The following is a 22,289-nucleotide window of genomic DNA, read 5'->3' as shown; positions in this document are numbered from 1 at the left end:
TTTAGTGCCAAAGATCTCTCTGATGTCCAGCGTAAAAGGAGCAATCTCATCAACATGTTTAGCACAATCAAAAAATATGTGAAATAACTGAACAATGATAGAGCATAGTTTATAAAAGTGTATATGTTTTTAGGTGATACATATTATTGCCATGTCAAATTGTTTTATTAAATTCTTTATTGTCTGGTATTTTTGAATCATATTTTATGTTGATATTCTTTGAATATATATTCTTTAAACGTAGTTTTGAAACATAAATGTGATGTGATACTTGAAAGCTGAAGTAAACAAACAATAGGTAAAGTATTTCATATTATTTTCTTACTTGAAGTATTATTAATAGCAACTTGTATATGTATTCATATTTTGCATTTTTTAGATTAATTTTGCAGTTGGAAATAGTTATATATTTGTTAAGAAAGCACCATGGCTTATCATGTTGAATCATCCGTTTCACCAGAGTTATTGAAATCAGTTGTTGCATGCAAGGTATTCAAGAAGGATGTGAAAATTTCAAAAATATCTGATGGTAATTGTTCATAATTGAAGTTTAAAATAATCCACTTTTAAAGAATCCTTACCTTTAAGATTATTGTGTCTACTTTGGCTATGTCAGACCATATTTCACCATACCATCCAGTCCATGCATCTGAAACAAATAACTGGCTAACTAATACCATACCCGACATGGACTGGTAGCCGGACAAGAAGCCATATGATTAAGCCCTCCTTTTGGCTTTCCAACTTCTCCGGGATAAATATGTAAAACCGTATCATTATCAAGATATATAAATAGTTGTGCTCATAGTTGTTCTAACTCATTTTGTGGGTCTGGTCACCTAGTGGTTGAATGGTTAGACTTGACTGTTAGGGCATCGCAGTTTGAAATCAGGGGTTCAAATATCATGCCCACCATTTCACGCAGGCTATCTAAACTAAACTAACTCCTTATCTAGCAATGGCTGCTTATACACAGCCTTTTTGGGAGAGAAAGGAGTTTCTATCTGCATTTTGCGTTGTCGATATTTAAAAAATTTAATTTTCATTTTCAAGGTGCTGTGTTTAATTTCACTCTTGCATCAGGAACAAAACTCTTTTCTGCGAATGCTGTTGTTAAGTAAGTACGGCTATTATATTTTAGGTGGACAAAAACTCTATTATGTTCTCTGCAAGTATGCCTTTCATTCAAGGAATTTTAATGCCACTAACATATGTGCTTTTCTATTATAATACTAGTTGTTGATATAATGTTACTTGTAGTTTGCTGGACAAAATCTCCAGATTTGAGTGCCTGTCATTAATTTTGTGATTGCTGTATTAAAATAGTTATTGTATCAGATGAATTGCTATTTTAAGAAACTCAGAGATCTTGCCCAGTTGATTATAATAGATAACAAAAAAGGATTTAACTGGGCATACACCAGCTACTCTCACATAAATATTCTTTGCAATAACTGAGTAGAGTAAAACATTGTCTATTTAATTAACAAAAAAAATTATAAAACATGTCTAAACAATATTAGGTAGTGATGCACAATGTATCAAAGCTATCATTATCTGTGGCTCATCTGTAAATAGGCTTTGAAAATAGATCTTAAGCTTAAATGGGCGAAATTCATTTATTTGCTTTTTTAACATGTTGCTATGAATAACAACAATAATATTGGATTGGAATGTTTCTAACAAGGAATTGTGTTTTAAACATTAATCTATATTGACAAACTTAATTATAATTTCAGGATTGATTATTTATTTCTAGATATCTTTACGACACCAATCATTCTGGATATAAACACCAATTTTCTACTTTACGATGGTTAGAATGGGAACATAACTGCCTTAGAAATCTAATTGCTGCTGCTTGTGTTAATGAATCAAATGCGGACTCTCAAAATATTTTGCAAACTGCTTTAACAACACTTGAGTCGGCATGGAAATCAGATGGATTGCAAAAGGTTTTATTTGAAATAATTAAAATTTGAATAATGTTTGTTCTATTGAGTATAACTATTAAATTATGTAAAAAATAATTTAAAAACTTAGAATTTCTTTCTGCTCTGTTTTTCCCTATAAAAGAGATTATTATTATTATGTGAACAAGTAAAGACATTCTCACTAAATTCAACCCTAACTAAAATCAGTGAGATTGCACAACACTGAGATCGCCTACCAAAGTAGCAATTTTTATGCTTTTTGAATGTCTGTATGATCAGATATGAAATAAATATTGATGTTTTGGTGATTGTAAATAGATAAATACAATATTTGCCTGAACGCCTTAACTTTAATAATAACAGAAATTTCATTAGACATAAAGTTGACCTATGGATGATTGTATTAAGGAAATGTTGTTGTTCTTGTGGGGTTGTGTAATGGGCACACCTATATATGACATTTGGTTTAATTCTTTTGACATTTTGCTTGAATTTAATAATTTTTATCCTTATTAGTCAATTGGCTTTTGTGTAGCCTACATATATAAGATCATTGCTGTTTTGTTTAATTAAAGTAAAGAAAAATTCAACATTCTTAACCTATATTGTCTAGGATCCTGTTCTCCAATGTGTGTTTGCTTGTATATTGTATCCAGTATTCTATCAATCATCAGCTATATCAGCGAAGTTATCTAAAAATTACCCATCTCTCTTCTCATTTATTCTTGAGCACGTGAAGTCATCATTTTTTATTGCTGCATTAAATGAAATATGTCAGAATGATCAATATGTCGACAACTTCAAGGTGAGATGAATGTTCATGATATTATTAAGCTATAATTAGGATGCTCTAATATTGCTGTCACATGAAATGGTAATTTTTCATCAATGTTTTACTTTTTTATTACTGCTTCCTCCCAAAGTATAGGATATTGCCATTTATCATGACATACATAACCATGGTCATTACCGTATATATACTGCTTGAATGTGACACGAATTTAGTTCGTGATTATATTTACTATATTCATTGCCAAGTGTGTAATAATGTTACAAGATGACATTTCTTATTCTTGTGAACGTGCTTTATTGAGTATGCTACGTCGTGTGGGGTTTTCACGAAGTGGTGAATATAGTGTATATATAAAGCAAGACGTATGCTGATTTGCACAGTCATATCTGGTTTTAATATTTCGTTATTATGACCTTTTGTTGGAATAAGTGTTGGTTGAGTGTAGGGAAGGGTACGGTATATTCAATTATGTCAATATTATGCCATTTGCTATTCCCAAGTACAGATATGTTCAGGTCGAGATTGCCTTCAATTTAAATTAAAATTTTGACTCGCAACACTGGGCAATTTTAAAATTCTGCCGACTTCTGTCCCAGGCGAACAAAATTCTTTCCGATACGGCAAAAAATAGTCATGGAAGACAAATAAACATTATCTTGTATGCATCAAGCATGGGCTGCATAGACAAACATCTTTCTGTCATAAAATTGACTAAAATTGTTTTTTGTTTCACTTGTTTTGTGTTTCTATGATTTTCTATGTTTCTATGATTCATTTCAGTCTTATTTCTCTGCTGTGTTTAAATCATCTCAAAAAGTAACTCAATCATATCATTCATCTGAAATGAATTCTCATGGAAACAATTCAGCCGGCGAAATAAACAAGGTAATATTTTGTCTTATTTCTAGGGTTCTGTAATTAATAATGATAGCTGAGTTACAGATAATTTATCGTGAACTACTATATTCAAAATGACTGATAAATTTAACCTAACACAACTCATCTTAAGAATAGTCTATAGTGGTTGAAAGTGTTCCAATTTTAATTTTAAATATTTTTAGTATATTAAATTTTGTCTTAATTTGTTTTCTTGGTATGGGCCCTTTTCCTTCTTTATATATCTATCCAGACACACAGATAGATAGTTGTGAAATTCACTGTAGTTGAAAAATCGGAAATCAATGGATAAATAATCTCTGTTAATTTTTAAACAATGCATTTATCGCCTGTTTCTCTAAACAAGGCTCTGCAGAAGCATATATACAATGCGGCTCACAATCAAAAATGTGCGGTCCGCGGAAATATGCTACATGCATATTTTGAATGGTGTGCGGTGCGCGAAACGTTACATTACTTTCCTATGTTTTAGGAAGTGGAAAAAATTTCTCAAAAAGAAATTGATGAAGCAAAATTAGCATGGAATAAAGGAACAAAAGGAATCAAACACCATGACCGGCAACATCCTATGTAAATTTTTATTGTAGACAATTTTTGAGTCAGGGGTGGGTTTTCACAGCAAAGGCCACATTTTTTTTTTCTTGTTGATGACAAACATAAAAATTGATATATTTTACCCTAAAATTGCCAGTCAACAATCGAATCGGGTTGTTGAAGATAATTTTATTTTTTCAGTCTCAATAAATTAAATCTTACAAATACAAAGAGTATACGTAGTAGATTAGTCAAGGGCCAGGGCTATGCTCGCGTTTTATCGTAAGAATCCTTAATCAAAGTACATATACATTTTTGTTTGTCCTTCTTATTTGGATTTTTTGCCATTGGCAAGAATATGTCTATCTGGCAACCGGCACAAATTACAGGTGTTCATGAAATCATGATACTGCCAAAAACTTGTCGTGTTAATAATGTGTTATAAATTTCACGAATACATCGTCAAGACTAATTACCGTACTCCTATTATTTATGCAATATTATCAAATATGACCAATGAATGTAATGAGTCTGAATGTAAAATGTGTATTATTGTTGTTCCTTTAATTAATAATCATCACTATTCTTTTATTTTTGTTTTCAGATTGCCTCAACCTGGAAAGAGGAACATACTCATTACGAGTGCCCTGCCATATGTAAACAACATTCCTCACTTGGGAAATATAATTGGATGTGTATTGAGTGCTGACGTGTTCTCCCGGTGATATATTTTTTCATGCCACATGATATTTCTTGTAATACTGTTTTGAGTAGGTCTGCGGAGTCAAGAAAATTGATACCCGACTCAGACTTCAATAATGTCATGCAAAACTCAAGACTCAACAAACTGATTTTGTCATAGTTACCGTACATACTTTCATAATTACTATGACGAATAAATTTTGATGTTTTTACAGCGTGGGGTCTACTGCTACATAGGTGCAGTCTTGAGGTCAAACGAATTCCAGTCCATGTCAGATTCATTTTTTCGAATTTTTCAGCTCAGTTTTAAATTTTTGTGCATGAAACACTGCTTCATATAAGATTGACTTAGTTGTGGGAAGTATGGAGTATATCCACACAAGTTATTGATTTGAAATAAAAATAATTCATTATTTGATTTTAAGATACTGTCGTCTGAGACATTGGAATTCTTTGTACATTTGTGGAACGGATGAGTATGGAACAGCTACTGAAACAAAGGCTGCACAGGAAGGAGTGACCCCTCAGCAGGTAACTCTTCAAGCAAACTTTGTAGTCTGATTAGTATTGTATGGTTTTTCACGCTAGATATGGGGCTAGTACAAAATGTCCTTATTTTGGGGGCCTAACTTTCTTCATATTTTAATGGTGCTTGTATACTTTGACTCAACCAAAATTATTACCGGTACTTAAATTTGGGATTAAAAATTGGAATAGTTAGCATCTAGTCTTGCAATTTCATTTCGTTTTTATGGATTCTACAATTGTTGCATTCATTTTATAGATTTGTGACAAATACAATAAACTGCATTGTGAGGTTTATGATTGGTTTAACATTGATTTTGATTATTTTGGAAGGACAACAACAAAAAAACAGACTGTGTAAGATGAAAATAAATATTTTCAGTTAGAAAAAAATTCTAGCCTTTCTCTTTCATTATTTATCAATTATTTCTAGTATTGCGCAAGACATATTTTGGCACCTTCATAGAAATGGATATCTTCAACCACAGATTGTTGAGCAATTATATTGTGCTCAGTGCAATCGATTCCTAGCTGACAGGTAAGACTTTTTTTGCTGAAGATTTTTGGACTTGAGCTTGAGTTTTTGATGAAGTCAAAGATGTGCATTATAGATTATATACAGGGTAACCAAAAAATAGAATTCAGGTCATTTGGAACATATTTTAGATAAAATTAACTGTCGTGCAAAGTGTCCTAGATTACTAAATGTTTGAGTACCATCAGACACAAACAGAATTTCAAATCTTAAATAAATTTTCTTCATTTTTGTTGAATAATTAAGAAATTTATGTATGCTGTATTGATTCACCCATACATGGTATATATTTTCGAGCCAATTATTTACACATGTAATTTTTCAAGTGTTGCGATTATGGGCGGGCTAGTTAAATGATTTTAGTAGTTTCCTAACTATGTTGACTATTCAGACAGGAATGGGTAGTTTGTGAATGGTCAGACAGGTCATTCAATCTAAAGTTATCAACTCTCCTAGAGTGTCAAATTTGCTAGTCCACATTGAGAGCGCAAAACAGTCTTTGCAGACCAATCAGCGATGAACATTAAGTTTTCATCTGTATCTAACCTTGACCTACAAATCTGTCATGGATTGCCCTAACAAAATATTCGAATCTGCGTAAGTGCCAATTTTCTTTTGAAGGTTCGTGGAAGGAACATGTCCACTCTGTACATATGAGGATGCTCGTGGTGATCAATGTGATAAGTGTGGTAAACTAATCAATGCTGTTGAATTGAAGGTGGGTTTTGTTATTTTTTCCCAATAAATTCGAAAATATAATAATATTGTGGCGAGATGGACACCTTTGTCAAAGCTTGATTATTTGCTAATAGGTAGAAGTAAGCATTAAAATTTCAACATTGTTGATTGCTACTTCGCCAAACCAGTCTAATCAAACACCAACAAAGTTGAAAATTCAGATAAAACATTGTTTTATGTCTTTTTGATACTTTAAAATCGAAAAATTTACAGGTTTTTTACAGGTATTCCAGGTAAATATATCTCTAGAATATTTAATATACCAGGAATGACCATTCATACATGGGGATTTCTTGGCTATTAGTAACGATATATATTTCATACCAAATATTTTTGTCAGTTTTTTTACTGTGTTTACATATATTCGACAGAATCCAAAATGCAAAATGTGTAGTGCTCCACCTGAAGTTCGATCCTCTCAACATCTTTTCGTGGATTTGCCAAAGGTATTGCCTATTTATTTTTTTTATTTTTGATGTATAATGTTAACCATATTTCTACCATGAATCCATATTCTAGTTATGAAATATATCTACTTTTTTACAGCTTGAACCTAAACTTCGTGAACATCTCAAGAAGTCATTTGAAAATGTGGGTTGGACAGCAAATGCAAAAATGATAACAGAATCTTGGTTGAGAGATGGTCTCAAGCCAAGATGCATAACTAGAGATCTGAAATGGGGAACACCTGTGCCTCTGGAAGGATATACAGACAAGGTAATTGTTACTTACTGGCAGCATGACTTAGGAATATACAATTACTTGTTGCAACAATTTTTCAATTTTATATTGAGATGATATATTTACTGTTGAGTATTGAGTGTTTTCGCTATGGCACCACCTGTTGGGTATTGAAAAGTAAAAACAGGCACAAAAAATTGCCTAAAAAATAAGGTTTATGGTAGCGTTTCAATAATTAAAAAAAGATTTGTGAATACAATGGGATTCACAAAAACAGTTATTCATTATTAGTACTGCATAAGTGGCGTACTTTAAGCCCTTTTTTTTTCAAAAATGGATCGTGCGCTTTATAAACCAATGCGTCTACTAATGTATTGATCAGGTAGTGCTTTATTGCTTATACTTTAAATCAATTAATTTTTCATAAACAAACTACCATTTTACGTTTTCTTTGGATCAAATATAATAACCATTTTGTTTAATGAGCTTGGTTAGGGCCTCAAAACCATTGAGGCTTATAGTGTGGTGTACCTTATGTATGGACAAAACCCTAATCTAGGAAATTTGTTGACGGTGCGCATTAAAACCCGGTGTGCCTTATGGTCCGCTATAATATGATAATGTGACGATGACTAAAGTTCATCCCGAATGTTAAATGAATGACCCACAGCTTCATAAAAAATCGCCAAACTATGATCATTCACACCCAAGACTTTGATGTTTCATGCCAGTTCAAATATCTGATTTTATGATATTTTTTGTTTTCATTACAATAGTAAATAGTAATTGCAAATGCTGTATCATTAAAATGAAATTTTTATTAACGTTTTCATATTTTATTCCTAGGTTTTCTATGTTTGGTTTGATGCACCTATTGGTTATATTTCAATAACCGCGAATTATACAAAAGACTGGGAGAAATGGTGGAAAAATCCTGAGGTAATTATCATAAATAGCACAGATTAATAGCATAGAAGTATAATGCTACATGTTCACTTAACTATGGTGGCTCATAAGCTACACGTCTCTGGTTCGAATCCCATGCCCACCACCTCACCCAGGGCATAATAAACTTCCAGATTCCAGTCCTTCCAATCATAGAAACTCCTTTCATATCATATAATATCAATAATTGCTTATAAAGGTCCATGTTCGGAGCCTAATGGGCCATGAATTGACACTAAGATAGCTTGACCCACTGCAATGACTTTTAGACCACTGTCCACTTCACTTTTGTGGATCAACTTTTATCATTTTATTTTTTTTTTTCAAATTTTAGAATGTTGAACTTTACAACTTCATGGCAAAGGATAATGTGCCGTTTCATTCAGTTATATTTCCATCTTGTCTAATGGGTACGAGTGACAAATACACACTCGTTTCAAATCTAAATGCCACAGGTATTGTATTCCTACTATAATTTAAGATTTTCTATATTCCGGAGAAAGATTATTGCTGGATTCCGCGCCGCTGTACTGTGGTTCACGAACCACTGGTTTGTCATGGCTTCCTCTGCCATCAAGTTCTTGCATCTAAAGCAAAAAACTAGCTAACTGATTCTATACCTGACATGGTCTGGTAACCGGATGAGAGACCGTGGTACACCAAATGGTTAAGACATCTTATCAACTTTCCTCTCTTCAGGATAAATATGGGAAACCTATTTTATATCGTATTTAAATTACCAGTACTATGAATATATTGAGAATACCTTTCATAATAAAATAAATCTTTCTGTATAAAACGGCAGAATTTTGTGACTATGACTATCAACTGACCCAAGAACCTGTGCTATTGTATCAGTGGTTACCATAGCAAGCTAATTCAACTACCAGCTAACAAATGAAATTATGCATCATAAATGAAGTTTATTTGTATTAAAACACCTATAAAAAAAATCTGGTCTATTAAGTAATTCAGTTTGCAATTATCATGCACACCATTTTGGAGGGTTTCTGTAAATCCTATTTTAATCAGTTGATGAAATGTTATAATCCTTTCATTCCTTGCTTGTCTTAAATTAAGTCATCTGCTGACATATCTTTGAAAGAATAATAGCTAAGGTAATATGTTACAGAGTATTTGAATTATGAAGATGGAAAATTCTCAAAAAGCAGGGGTGTTGGAGTTTTCGGAAATCATGCGAAAGATACTGGAATTGGTATGATACATTTGGTGATTTATTGGGAAAAAAATTTTGATTCGACTATTGGTTGACAAAAAATTTTGACTCCAACACTTGTAAGAAGAAATTATCGACTCCTACCACATCTCCGAAAAACTCAATACGAGGAATAAATGAAATTTTGGTTCCTACTGCAACTCTGAAAAATTTAATATGATTACCGGTACATAAACTTAAAGTGTATGCAAGCCAGCTGTAATTGCATATTCAACATAATTAGTCAAATTAGTGCTTTTTACTTTTCTGTTGGAAATTTTACCTTCAATTATTACCAATGAAAGTCTGAAATTCCTACTACGCTGAGTCTGAATATGGGACTTCGACTTCTAGTATCAGTAAAAACATGGCCAAATTCCATTTAATGACTCAGCTATTAACTTTTGTCAAATTTTCTCAAAATGGTAAATATAGGTTACTCTTAGTAGTTTAAAACTCCTAATATATGTATATATCTCTGTTATTGCATTGTCTTTATACAGATGCTGATATTTGGAGATTTTATCTGTTATATGTCAGACCAGAAAGTCAAGACACAGTTTTTAGTTGGAATGACTTCATGTTGAAAAATAACTCAGAATTATTGAATAATCTAGGAAACTTTATAAACAGGTAATGAAGATCAATAATGGTATGATTTCATTTTCATTACACTCACAATGTATGTTTTACCTGGGTATGAAAATTTGTTTTATTGCCAAATTTTATTTTGTGTAGAATGTTTCCTGCTAGATCGACTTGGGATATTATGAATCAGATATTTGAAACAGCAGCATATTATTTGCAATTACACTTTTGATCTTTAATTCTTTTGGATTTTATTTCAAAAAATTGATTAGCGTAATATTTTGCGTGGTTGCGCTAGCATAAGCTAAAGAGTAAGATTTAATTCTGATGCCATTGAATGTTGAAATCTCAAGTTTAAATTTCATGCACACCACCTAAATAGGGTAAATAATACATGAGTAGGTAATATTCTAGCGGAAGGGTTCCAGTTCTGCAAAGTATGGCAGCTTGTTACTTAGGCATTGGCTGCTTGTGCAGGGCCTATTTCAGAGCAAAGGACGTTTGAATGTTTGCTGTAAAAAACGCAAACCATTATTGCAGATCCTTGAAATTTACTACCGGAGCATTCAACGGAATATTACCAAAAGTAGTGTTGAATGACAGAGATTATGAGTTGATGGCCGAAGTGAATCGAGAAATTGATGAATATATTGCGGACATGGATAGAATAAGGTAGGATTTTTTTCATCATTGTAAAAGGTATCTACGAATGATGGACTGAATCCATGTGTTTCTTCCCTAGTTTTTGTATCTGATCGTACACTTGCTGTAGTTTGCGCAGTATCACAATCATAAGCATAATGCAACATTACAAATCTACAATTACATTATATATTTTTTAGATTGCGTGAAAATTTGCGGAAGATATTAAATATATCAAGACTTGGAAACCAATATTTTCAAGAAAATCAGCCATGGAAGCTTGTTAAAGGAAATGAAACAGACAAGTATAAACAATCAATTATTGGTTGTAATCCCACAGATCGTCATCTATTCCATATAGCATTAAATAATATTCAAACTTAATTATCTATATATTCCTATAATCGACATATTGTCCTGCCTGTAAGCTAATTCAGATCACTTATGCTCTTTTGGGAGAATTCGCCTTATAATGTTTCAAATTTCGTTAAATTAATTTCGTTTAAACTACTAATTATAAAATGTATGCAATTCAAAGGATAAGTTCTAGAAGCTTGTCATATAAGTAAAATTATTTAGGTTTAACATTCTCCGTGAAGTCGCTGTAAAAACAAAACACTTAGCTCATCAAAGATGGAAATTTATTGCTAGCCATAATTTTAGTGAATAAAACTATTTGACCCACAATACTACCAGATGGAAGAAACTATTCAATTTATTATTTTTATGGCTTTAGCAAGACACACACAAAAAAATTTGTCGATTTATATTTAGGGAGCGAGCTGGTACTGTGACTTCTGTAGGTGTCAACTTATCATGTCTACTTTCAATTCTACTTGAACCATATATGCCTGCTACATCTCGCATTATTTGGGAACAAATGAATGCACCAGCGTATTTTACAACAACCTTTCCTCAAAGATTTGTCCAGTTTTTACCAGAAGGACATAAATTAAACAAGGTAGCTTTTGATGTACTAAAAAATGACTGTGTATTGAATACTGTAAGAATGCATTTTGAAAATGATCTTCTCAGTCACAAAACTGTTAATGAAAACGAAGTGAAAATATTTAACTTGGTAGTTCCAGACTATCTGAAGTTAGATTGTAGCACTGGTGTTCACATCCAAATTTTTATTCTACGTGAAACAAGAACCAATAACCAAGTGGTTTATGAGTTGGACTTGAATATGATGGCAACTCAGGTCAAAATCACAAGTTTCAAATCCTATGTCTACCACCTCACCCATGGTGGAATAAATTGGGCAGGCTATGCTGGTAGCTCATTACCGGTACATATTAGTGACCGGTTGTGCAGAGACTTGTTAATAAATATGTCATCTAAAAAACTTGTTTACGTGAAGAAGATTTTTGCATCAATGGCTTGGATCCTATTATTATTTATCTGTTTTATTGGAATAGTTAATTTTTTAGCCTTCGCCATTGTTCCGAAAATTGGATGAAGCTGAAATGGACAGTTTGAAAAAACGTTTTTGTGGTGAAGGAACAGGGCAGCAGAATAAAGAAAAATTACCAACCCAAAATAATTCAGTAAAAACTGACGTTAACGTGTCTGAACTAGAAAAGAAAGTCACAGAGCAGGTACATGAATAGGAGATAATAGAATTAGTTGGAAAATTCATTCCTTGTTTTATTCATTTCATGATTTTGACCTTCGAAAATGACAATATCACCCACTTCGAGAATCACTGGTGTAGACCGCTTATGCTTGTTCAATTTCCATGTCTAGTTTAACAACAGCTGATAATCAAATTAGACACACTCTAATGTAGTGATATGGGTATTAGGGCTGCTACTCAGTTATTATGAGTTATTATGGCTATATTTTCATTTGTGAAAACTCTAGAATCAAAATTTGAAGACGACCTAATACTCTGGTGACTTTTATACTTATCTTTATTGCTTAAAATCGACATAGCAAAAGTCCTTCAACTACCTAATTGCCTTTGTTGTCCAGCAACAATCTGCTGTTTACTGAGTATTCATTTTATTATACAGGGTAATAGTGTTCGTGAGATGAAGTCCAAAAAACTTGAGAAGGCTGTCATTGATAAAGCTGTTCAAGATCTTTTGGGACTGAAGAGGCAACTTGCTCTAGCCAAAGGAGAAGATCCAAATGCTGGAAAGATAGGAGGAAAGAAAAATAAGAAGAAAAAATAGGAGTCCATTGAATGGAGTTGTGTATCAGCAATAGCATGATTACCTGACAAGGATCACAACCATGAAGCATGTTCCTGATGTTTTTAAACAAGAAAATTTATGATTGGTGAATTTATTGTGTTCGACTTGATAGTATATAGACTTGTTAGTGCAATGTGATACAGTGATTTATGGCATGGTGTGTTGTGGGGTTAAAGGAAACCAGGTGGTGACTGGGCTTAACAAAGATATTCAGCTTTCCAAATGTTTATGCAGAATACATGAGGTTCTTGAGCTTTCTGGTCGGAAATGAAATATTTTTAAAGATGACATTTTGCTCTTGATCTATAGTGTTAGGTGGGAAAAAAAATTTTGAGCACAGGATCTCTTTTGTATCGAACTCACCAACGACGGGTTTTCTCACCACTGCGTTAGCATTACACTTTAAATAAAACTAACTTTCAAACCGTCTATAACAACACTAGCTGCAATACATGTTACCCATTTTCTGTCATTGTCTTATCTGTAGCAATAAGGAGTTTGTGCAAAATCCCTGAACCACCACCGGGTAGAATAATGTGTTGATGGCAATAGCACACTGTAAAAATCTTCGACTCAGAGTAGAAGCATTCTACTCTGATTTATTATTGAGTCAAAAACAGGTGAAAATACAGTAGGTTCTGGGTAATAAACTTTCTTTGATAAGCGGAAACCCATGAAGTGGTTTTGAACCAAAATTCAGTTCAGCAAAATGAGCAAAAACCTTATCAACAGGAACAAGCGGTTCTCCATGAGATGAAGGTCTTAGACATTGTGAAGAGGAAGTTTTCCGAGGTAGCTTAGCAATATTTGTGTCACTGGTACAATGGAGAGCCTCGTCACCCCGCCGTGAGTCAAATACATCAAAAAATTCTGCCCCTCCCTGCAACTCAAGTAGTGGATTGGGCGACCTAGAAGTATGTGCACCAATATGGGGATGACTGATTTCGTTCGCCTATTTTACATAGAGCTGTGAAAACGGACTGAAACCTATGCACTGGCGGATACTCACTCGCCTAACACAGACAGTCCCCAAACTCGTAATAGGAATAAAATCATGACCTAACCCTAACCCGCTACACAAACTGTGGGAGCACAGTGGTACACACTGATAAATTAGAACCATCTAAAATTGCAGTCCCATCCTTGCCAGAGCATGTTATCAAGAACTTTTGATCTTCTAATTGGCCATCTCGCACAAAAAGGTGCCAGCCAACATTATTAATTCAATTATGTACATTCCTTTACTATATTCAGATTGCAAAACAAGGTACCTAGTAAACCACCTATTTTTCTCGTATCTTTCTGAATGCAGCACCTTAATAAAATTCGAGCACGCTTCTTGTGAAAAAAAAACTGTCATTATCCCACATAAGCAACAATCATACCGATGAAAATTCTTAAGACTCTTGGAGTTAATAAAAATGGGCTTGAGCAAATTCATATAAACACTACCATTCCTGAATTTGTCACATCGCAGGTTTCAAGTCGCATTGATCTATTCCTAAGTCAGTAGGCGAGAATCAATGACCGGACTTATTTCCTATAGAACCCACTAGCATCTGTATTTATTCGTTGTGGCGAATAAAGACAAAAACAGAACTGAAATTTTTTTGTTTTGTTATATTCACGACAGAGCAACCTGCAATATTAGACCAAGCTCGCTTTTCTATGAAATATAGCTTGCATCAATGTGTCCAGTGTTCCGGAATTTGTTGTTTTTGATGACAAAATAAGTCTTTATCAAAGGTTGGCACGGTTGTGGATGATCCGCCTACTTGGATCGTTGTCGCATCTTTCGTCGCTTACGCTTCAATCTCCTCATGCGCTTCTTTCTCCACTTAAAACAAAAATTATTTTAGTTTTTCAGTTCAAAGTAAAACAATCAAAGCCAGTATATCTATACAGCTATAGGAATGCTATTCAATAAAGTTATGATACAATCTGTCCCCCTTTTGATTTGTGTATGAAAAATAGCACCAAATATTATGAACAATATTTTAACACGTGTTTAGTAACAGACTGACAACAGTGATACCATGGAATGCTGGAAAATGATACAGTGAGGCCAGAATGTCGCCAAGCTGTCAAGTAAAAAACGAGACCATTGCACCAAGAAAATGTGACGGCGAGAAGCATGAACTTATTTTGTGAAGCTACACAGTTCTGCAGATATGGTCAACTTGAAATATGAATAATATGATACTGAATTAAGCACAGAAACCATTAGTTGCAGAGCGGTTGTAAGTAACACAAGTCTATTTCAAGTTAAATTTGCAATTTAAGTTAAGCACAAGTTCATTTCAGAATTTTCAGACTTCATTATGTATTTTCTAAAAAACTCTATAATATCAGAATATCAACTACAGAACTAGCAGAGGGACAGACAAAAATATCAAAAAACGGACAATGATTATAAATTACATCTAGTTAAAATAACTGCAGCGTAATCGTCCTTTCATCCATTTGTACTGAGATATGCCACAACTGCCAGACCGCAAAGTGCCCATGCTGCGTCAGGTACAGGCCCAATTCTGCGATGAGCAGATTTATCGAAACCTATTTAAAATCCCCACTAGATTGTATTGTATCTAGTTAAAAAATGTCACACCAAGATCAGACTGAATTAAATTATACTAATCGGACCACAAATATAACTTTCGAAGATGGCGACAACGTACCCACATTTATAAGGACAAAATACTTTTTATGAAACAAAAAATAATCAATTACATAAATTAATACACCTACCTTAGGCCTCATCTCCTTTTATAAACTCGAAAAACGAGTCTCGTGGAAGATTTCACCCACGATTAAAGTAGATAATAAAACAGTCGTAAACAACCTGAGCAGACTTGAGCCCGTTCAGGTGGAAGAGGAATCGCTAGCGATCGGCAATGCACGCTTCGATAATTTTAGCCATGTGTATGGAGTCTGAACTAGGGTTTCCATACGTCAGGTTTTTCCCAGACATGTCCGGGACTTTAGTGAACGAATTTTTGTCAGAGAGGAATGTTAAAAAATGCTTAGATGTCCGGTTATTTTTTATTGATTCATTTTATATAGCTTTTGAATTTTGCAAAAGTCAATTTTTTACGGTGAAATTTGTTTAGGTAAAGATTAAACTTTGCAACTCTTTACTGTGAAAATGCCCATGCGAAAATGCAAAGTTACTGATGAGATGAAGGAATAATAATAAGAATGGTTAGTTTGCTAACCAGGAACATTTTTTCCATTCCATACAAAGGTGTTGCTGATTTACAATCACATCTCCAGATCTCCGTTCTGATAAACATTTCAATGCAGTACGAGGAACTTCCTCATCAACTAAAGTGACAAATTCGAGACAATGGAATGAATTTCAACGATTAAGTACAACTTTAAAGATTTGCCTTGTGAAGAATGCTTTGAGATTTTTAGAGTCTAACAAGACTTTGTTGAATACCATTAGATCTTCGGGAAAACATGCGTAGTCAGAGAGAGAGAGTATCATTTGTAAATCGATTTACGTAACTAATTTTACTCTTTTCGTTTTGTTTCTCATTTGCTTTACTGAAGGGTAAGCGTCAGCAGCTATGTACTTGGATCTATCCGGCATTCATACCATGATAAAAGTGTTTTATTCGCAAAAATGGTGAACATGACTCATATAAATTTGTCAGGGATAGCGTCTCGTCAGATATGGTAACCCTAGTCTGAACACTTAGTCGTTAGTACCATTCATTGAGCATAAATGCTACATGCATGTGCTATGGCTATGCAATGTTTTTGCAATGATAGTTTTATATCACACTGCTTCGTTACTTTATTCTCAGCAAAGATAACATAATTTAGTTCGTATTTTGATTCGAAAATAGCATTGTGGAAAGCGTTAGGAACACGCTTGTCATCGCACCTCTGTATACCATACACGGGCTTGCAGGTTATGATTCTGTGGGGAATAATTATGTGCATAAGGATCATGGACTACCCGACGTCGTAATGGTTCACGTAACCACTGGTCGGTTATGGCTCATTCCTTAGTTATCAAGTATGAAACGAGTAACTGGTGAACTATACCTACATCCGACATATATTGGTAAGGCCGGTACAACGTGGTTCGCCATATGATTGAGTCACCACATCGGCTTTGCTCTCCTATTGGATAAATGTAAAATTTCCATCTTCTCATATTTGGCCGTATCGGTATCGGCTAAATGAAGACCGATATTTCCGATATAGTTAGCTTTTTAATCTTATCCAGAATGTTTTAAAAAGTATGTTAAAATACGGATGTTGAATTATTTTTGCGGTGAGGTATCATGTTCGCGGAATTTGCCTCGTTAACTCTGAGCGACACCTCCGCGAGAAGAAACAGGAATAGGATTCTTGTCAGTTTTTAGCTATTTATCAGCCAAACTAGCTCGACTAATTTGGCCATTTTCGATGATAAATTTTTATATTGACATTTTGAATATATATTACATGGTAATTATGAAGAAATATATCAATCGAATATTACTGAATTTTTCCAATGTGTAAAATACAAAATACGACGTTTCATTAGCAAAAAATCCTACGCACGCAAATTAATGTATCAGTTTGATATAGAATAAGTAAATATTCATTTATTTTATTATCCATAGTAGCCAAAGTAGTTTTCTAATTGAACACCAAAACTACTAGCGTCGGTACACAATGCATCTGAATTAATTAATGTATCTGGATCACAAACACCAATTTCTTATTATTTGGAATATCTCTTTTTCAAGCTGAGATATTGTGCACTATGAACAGTGCTCACATTGATATTGTTTGAACCCGTTTGCCCTGCACACTTAAGGTAATAAAAATTACCTAGTATTTGTATCGGAATATCAGCAATATATATATTATATATATCTACTTTTTGAAATATTGGCGTATCTCTATCGGCGAACTTGTCCATGTGGCATATTTTTCTGTCCCATCCCACCCCATGGGATTCCCATTGAAGATAATTTTCAATAAAAAATGCTAAATTTAGGTTTATCGTCTACCCTACTAAATAGGACTATTATGTACGAAAATACGTGCAAAACGACAAAACTTATTGACTTTGCTTACTTTAAAAATTCAGAACTATTACATAACTAACAAGAGAGCTAAGCTCAAATATATGGACACGAAATCCATAACGAGATCTTTTCACATAAATTCCCCGAAAATAATAAGGTATCCTGAACGAAGGTATCCTGAACGCCCCGGTAACTTACCAGTACCTGTATCAGTCTCCCGAAAATGTTTTGGAAGAGTCTCCAGTATGGTAACGAGATGTTGCATTGAGAGAATTTCAGAGGCTGTTCCAGAAGCGAGCGTGTCATTGTTTATTGCTTACGAAACGAAATCAACAGAAATTTATGTATATTCACTTTTGATGACAAGATTGTCTACATGACTCGACTGGGCTCGGGTGCCTCAGAAACCGAGTTGTCTCGCAACTTGTCACGTGAACTAGCATAGGTAACCCGCGACTCTAATTTTATCTGGTCAATGTGATAGATCATAACTTCGACTGCCCAAGTTTATATAACTTTACTCAATGCAAGATATAGCATATAGTATCTATTCTAATACCCGACCCGACTGGTAATAAACGAAATGCTACGATTCGCTATATATAGGTTGTGCTATGGGTTTGTGGCTCCTACGGAAGAAACTTTTTTTCACTTTGGAATATTGTCGGCAGTCGGCTCCTTCTATCCAGCGTTAGAAAAACGATGGGCTTATCTATCTCCCCTGCTTATTCTCATGCGCGGGTTCGCATCTTCCAATACTGCGGATGAATATCTCAGCATGTTATGTGGTTTAAATGTTATTTTTCTATCGTATACATCCATTTATCTACTACAGCTATTATCATCATCATACCCGACCTGGACTAGCAACCGGAAACAAGCTAGTGACACGCAATACATGATAAAGCCGCATTATCCCACTTGTTAATATAACCATTCTAACGAATGATGAGGAATAATAAAATCCCACCTTCTCTCTAACATAAGTCAAAATGCTCAATCATTGAAGTTGAAGCTTGAAGCAAAATATTCCTCTCGGGTGCGTCTTGTACCTTTTGTTATGTAACATTGGTTCATCCATTAATTTCAAACATTCCCATTGAAATAAGCTTCCATTCATGACAGGCTTCCAATGTTTTCAATTTTGTCTTGTATGGTTCTCACTATAAGATGCGTTCAGTCATGAAATACTATTTTAATTACTAATAATATAATTTATTCCAAAACTTTTGCACCCTTTAGGCGAATTTTGTCAGTTGCCCAAATAGTAAAACGATGAAACTATAATGTACGATTGTCGAAAATTTGAAATAAAAAACGGTTTCAAAGAATTAAATAAGCAAAAACGTCACTGGGTAAAGAAACCCTACTTGGGGTCTCAAAGTCATATTTTTTCCTCATACTATTTTATTAAAAGATTTCTATATATGTTTACGGAAGATTATGGAAATACAAGCAAGTGTGTCAAGGAAACAGCTAGGTGGGCGGAAATTTCATTATCTGGGAGAATGTTTAAGAAAAACTTATAGCATGGAAATGGTATCGACAAGTGTTGCTATTTTGATAAGCGCACAGAGACATAAAATGAAAACTAGCGGCTGTTCTACTCAGATTAAGAAATTTAAAAAGAAATTTAAGGAAAAAAAATGAATATATTCATATACACACTGCCTTCAGAGTTACAAAAACAAAACAAAAATGTTAAAATTTGGGAATTGAAGTGAAATTCTAGAGGTCAACTACAGAAATTGAAAGGCAGCTAACTAGTAGATATATATGGCAAAGCTTTTCATAGTTTTACAAGGACTGACCGAGGTGCTTGGTTTATATACAAGAACGTTTAAATTTTCTGCCACAATAATTTGAGATTCATAACACCATATTGTAAATTTTATCTAAGATTATGCCAGACGGAAACGGAAAAATTCCAGTTAAGCATACGTTTTTGCTAACAGTCTATTTCGGTTGCCATCTTTTTTCAAGCTTATATTTATACCGCAAGTAAACGCAATATTTGTTTATGAAATGTTAAAAAAACAATGCCTTCATAGACAAATCTAAATTTCCAAATTGTAAACTTGCAATAAAATCTTAGGCTTGCGATAAGGTACCATAATAAACGACTAAACCAACAATTAGAAACGGCATCCATTGCGTCGAAAATGAGGGTTTGTCAGATCACGTGACTACGGGCGGACATTCTGTCCACCTCGTCGTCTAAAAATGCCTTTATTCGTAAGCTTGAGCTGCAATTTGTGGGATTTCGAAACGAAATTGTGCAACTCTAGCTGTTCTAAATCAAAAAAGACATTGGAATTTCTGGGGGAAACTCGCCCGATAATTGTTTGTTCACCATACCAGGCTTTAATAGACGCGCAGCTTGTTCACAACGTTCCGTAGCGACGCCACAAGGCAGACAGGCTAGTCGAAGTACGGTAATAAATGATCTTGTCCATAACGCGATGTAGTTTTTGCTGGGAATTGCAATTTAGCATAGCGAAATTTACAATGCTTACCTGATGATAATGAGTGCAGTTATCAGTAAACTGTTTAATTTCCGTCTTTATTTAGAAATACCACACTCGGAAAAGACTTAGTAAATTCAGTGAAATTTTGTAGTAAAATTTGATTTAGGTAATTTACTTTCCTATTTTGAGGTTGACTTTCGTTGATATGATACGGCAATTACTGGCATTTCCAAGTAAATTTTTACCTAATGTTGAATTTTACCCGTCTATAGTGCTGATGTATACAAAAAAGACTAATTTTACAATGTCTGTGTGTGGTAGCCTCTTTTTGAAATTTGTTTTGAAGGGTGACACCAAAATGACCACTTAATGTTTTGATGATTGCTTTTTTAGTAAGAATATTTCATTGTATATTTAGTGTCAGATTATTATTATATTTAGCCTGGTGGAGCAGTAAGTCTATAAGATGACTTAATCATAAGGTGCCGAAGCACTGCCTATCGGTTGGGTAACAGTTCATGTCAGGTTTGGAGATAGTCTACCAGTTATTCGTTCCGGGTGCATGAAATTCATAGGTAGAGAAGATGGGAGATAGCAAAATAGATTTTCTCTGTTTTCCTGGTGTTTAGGTATTACACATGTATAGGCACATTGTGCTTAGTGCAGTAGTGTTAGGAATTCGCTCGCCACAGCACCTCTGATTGCCCTGTGGGGGTTAGAAGGTTTGAATCACATGCGAGGTGAATTATGTGCGAAAGTGTTACTGGGCTCATCGTTGCGGTAGGGTGGTTAACATAACTGCTGGTCGGTTACTGTTTCTTCCGCTAGTCCATGTATCTGAAAACAAATAACTGGCTAACTAATCCCATACACGACATGGACTGGTAACCGGACGAGATGCCGTTGTTCGCCATATGATTAAGCTTTCTCATCGGCCTCTTCCCAGGAATAATTATGTTAATCCAATCCTATATTGATAGGTGAAGCTGCTATGTTCAACAGTTATGCCAGTATAAGTTCATTGCAAATAATAATGATTAATGAATACTTTTCCATACTGAAGATGCACAAGTTATAAGAGAACGTGTACTTATATCAGTGTTGTAGTGGTACATATATGCATTGATTTGGGTGTTGAAGTAATTTTCTTTGATATAATTATCACTCACGCCACGGGATTCAAACCTGTGAACTCACACAGGCTATTAATGGTGCACTAGCAGGTGTGTTCCAAACGCCCAGTATGGTGCACTGGACATCACTATCGTTTAATTCCAACATATTTAAAACAAAGTAGGTGCCTGTGGATGTCTTGTGGTTGAAGCACTGGACTTAACTACGTTGGCATCTCAGGTTAAAAATCTCTGGTTCAAATCTCATGCCACCCCACAGATTGTCATAAATTGAGTAGGCAATACTGAACTCAGAGACCCTTCTCAATATATTAGCTTTTACCTAGCAGTGGCTGGTTGAATAGAGTCACAGAGCCTTGTTCAGAGTGAAGAGCATATGAACCGGCGTTTAAAAAAAGTGAAAGTTATTGAATTAATTCAGAAAAAGTTTGGCACAAGAATGGGTTCCTTACCGAGCAGTAGTTGCTTGAACACAGCCTTGTTCAGAGTGACGGGCATATGACAGTTCAAATTAATTAGTAAAAAGCTAGGTATGAGGTTGGTTCTCCCAATTCCTTATTCCCCATATCTTACTAATTTTTGGATATTTTAAAACTGCTCATAGCGACAAAGGAAAGTTATCCTGTAAAAGTTTTTCGGTATGTTTCCACAATTTTTGCTTTCAACGAGGCCCTGGACAAGCAGTGACTGTTATGTAAATGTTAAGATATGAGAGGATTTTTTT

At 34.2% G+C, this 22,289-nt stretch overlaps 1 protein-coding gene and 1 long non-coding RNA gene across 2 annotated transcripts; one reads left to right on the top strand and one right to left on the bottom strand.

Annotated features, from left to right (window-relative positions):
• The first annotated feature begins 361 nt into the window (after window positions 1-361).
• Window positions 362-13,069, top strand: LOC120329654 (methionine--tRNA ligase, cytoplasmic-like). Its single transcript, XM_039396376.2, has 22 exons — window positions 362-529; window positions 1,054-1,117; window positions 1,760-1,955; window positions 2,548-2,739; window positions 3,508-3,612; window positions 4,097-4,194; window positions 4,763-4,879; window positions 5,286-5,391; window positions 5,645-5,742; window positions 5,819-5,923; window positions 6,542-6,638; window positions 7,030-7,104; window positions 7,205-7,375; window positions 8,186-8,278; window positions 8,619-8,739; window positions 9,417-9,500; window positions 10,004-10,133; window positions 10,629-10,760; window positions 10,931-11,035; window positions 11,505-11,691; window positions 12,164-12,331; window positions 12,749-13,069. Exons 1-22 carry the CDS (start codon window positions 427-429, stop codon window positions 12,908-12,910), a joined length of 2,709 nt encoding a protein of 902 aa, XP_039252310.2. The 5' UTR covers window positions 362-426; the 3' UTR covers window positions 12,911-13,069.
• Window positions 13,070-14,531: 1,462 nt separating this feature from the next.
• LOC120329655 (uncharacterized) lies at window positions 14,532-15,852 on the bottom strand. The gene is made up of 2 exons (XR_005567760.2): window positions 15,680-15,852; window positions 14,532-14,768 (listed from the first exon to the last, which is right to left on the bottom strand). It is a non-coding gene; the product is annotated as an uncharacterized LOC120329655 (long non-coding RNA).
• Window positions 15,853-22,289: the final 6,437 nt, after the last annotated feature.

This window comes from Styela clava, chromosome 12 (genome assembly GCF_964204865.1).
Source record: "Styela clava chromosome 12, kaStyClav1.hap1.2, whole genome shotgun sequence".
Taxonomy (NCBI): domain Eukaryota; kingdom Metazoa; phylum Chordata; class Ascidiacea; order Stolidobranchia; family Styelidae; genus Styela; species Styela clava.
This window is presented reverse-complemented; position numbering and strand designations above follow the sequence as displayed.

Coding starts and splice junctions, on each gene's coding strand:
- LOC120329654 (XM_039396376.2), top strand. CDS start 427: ATGGCTTATCATGTTGAATCATCCGTTTCACCAGAGTTATTGAAATCA. Junction 5,743..5,818: donor ACAACAAAAAAACAGACTGT/GTAAGATGAAAA, acceptor AATTATTTCTAG/TATTGCGCAAGACATATTTT. Junction 6,639..7,029: donor TCAATGCTGTTGAATTGAAG/GTGGGTTTTGTT, acceptor TATATTCGACAG/AATCCAAAATGCAAAATGTG.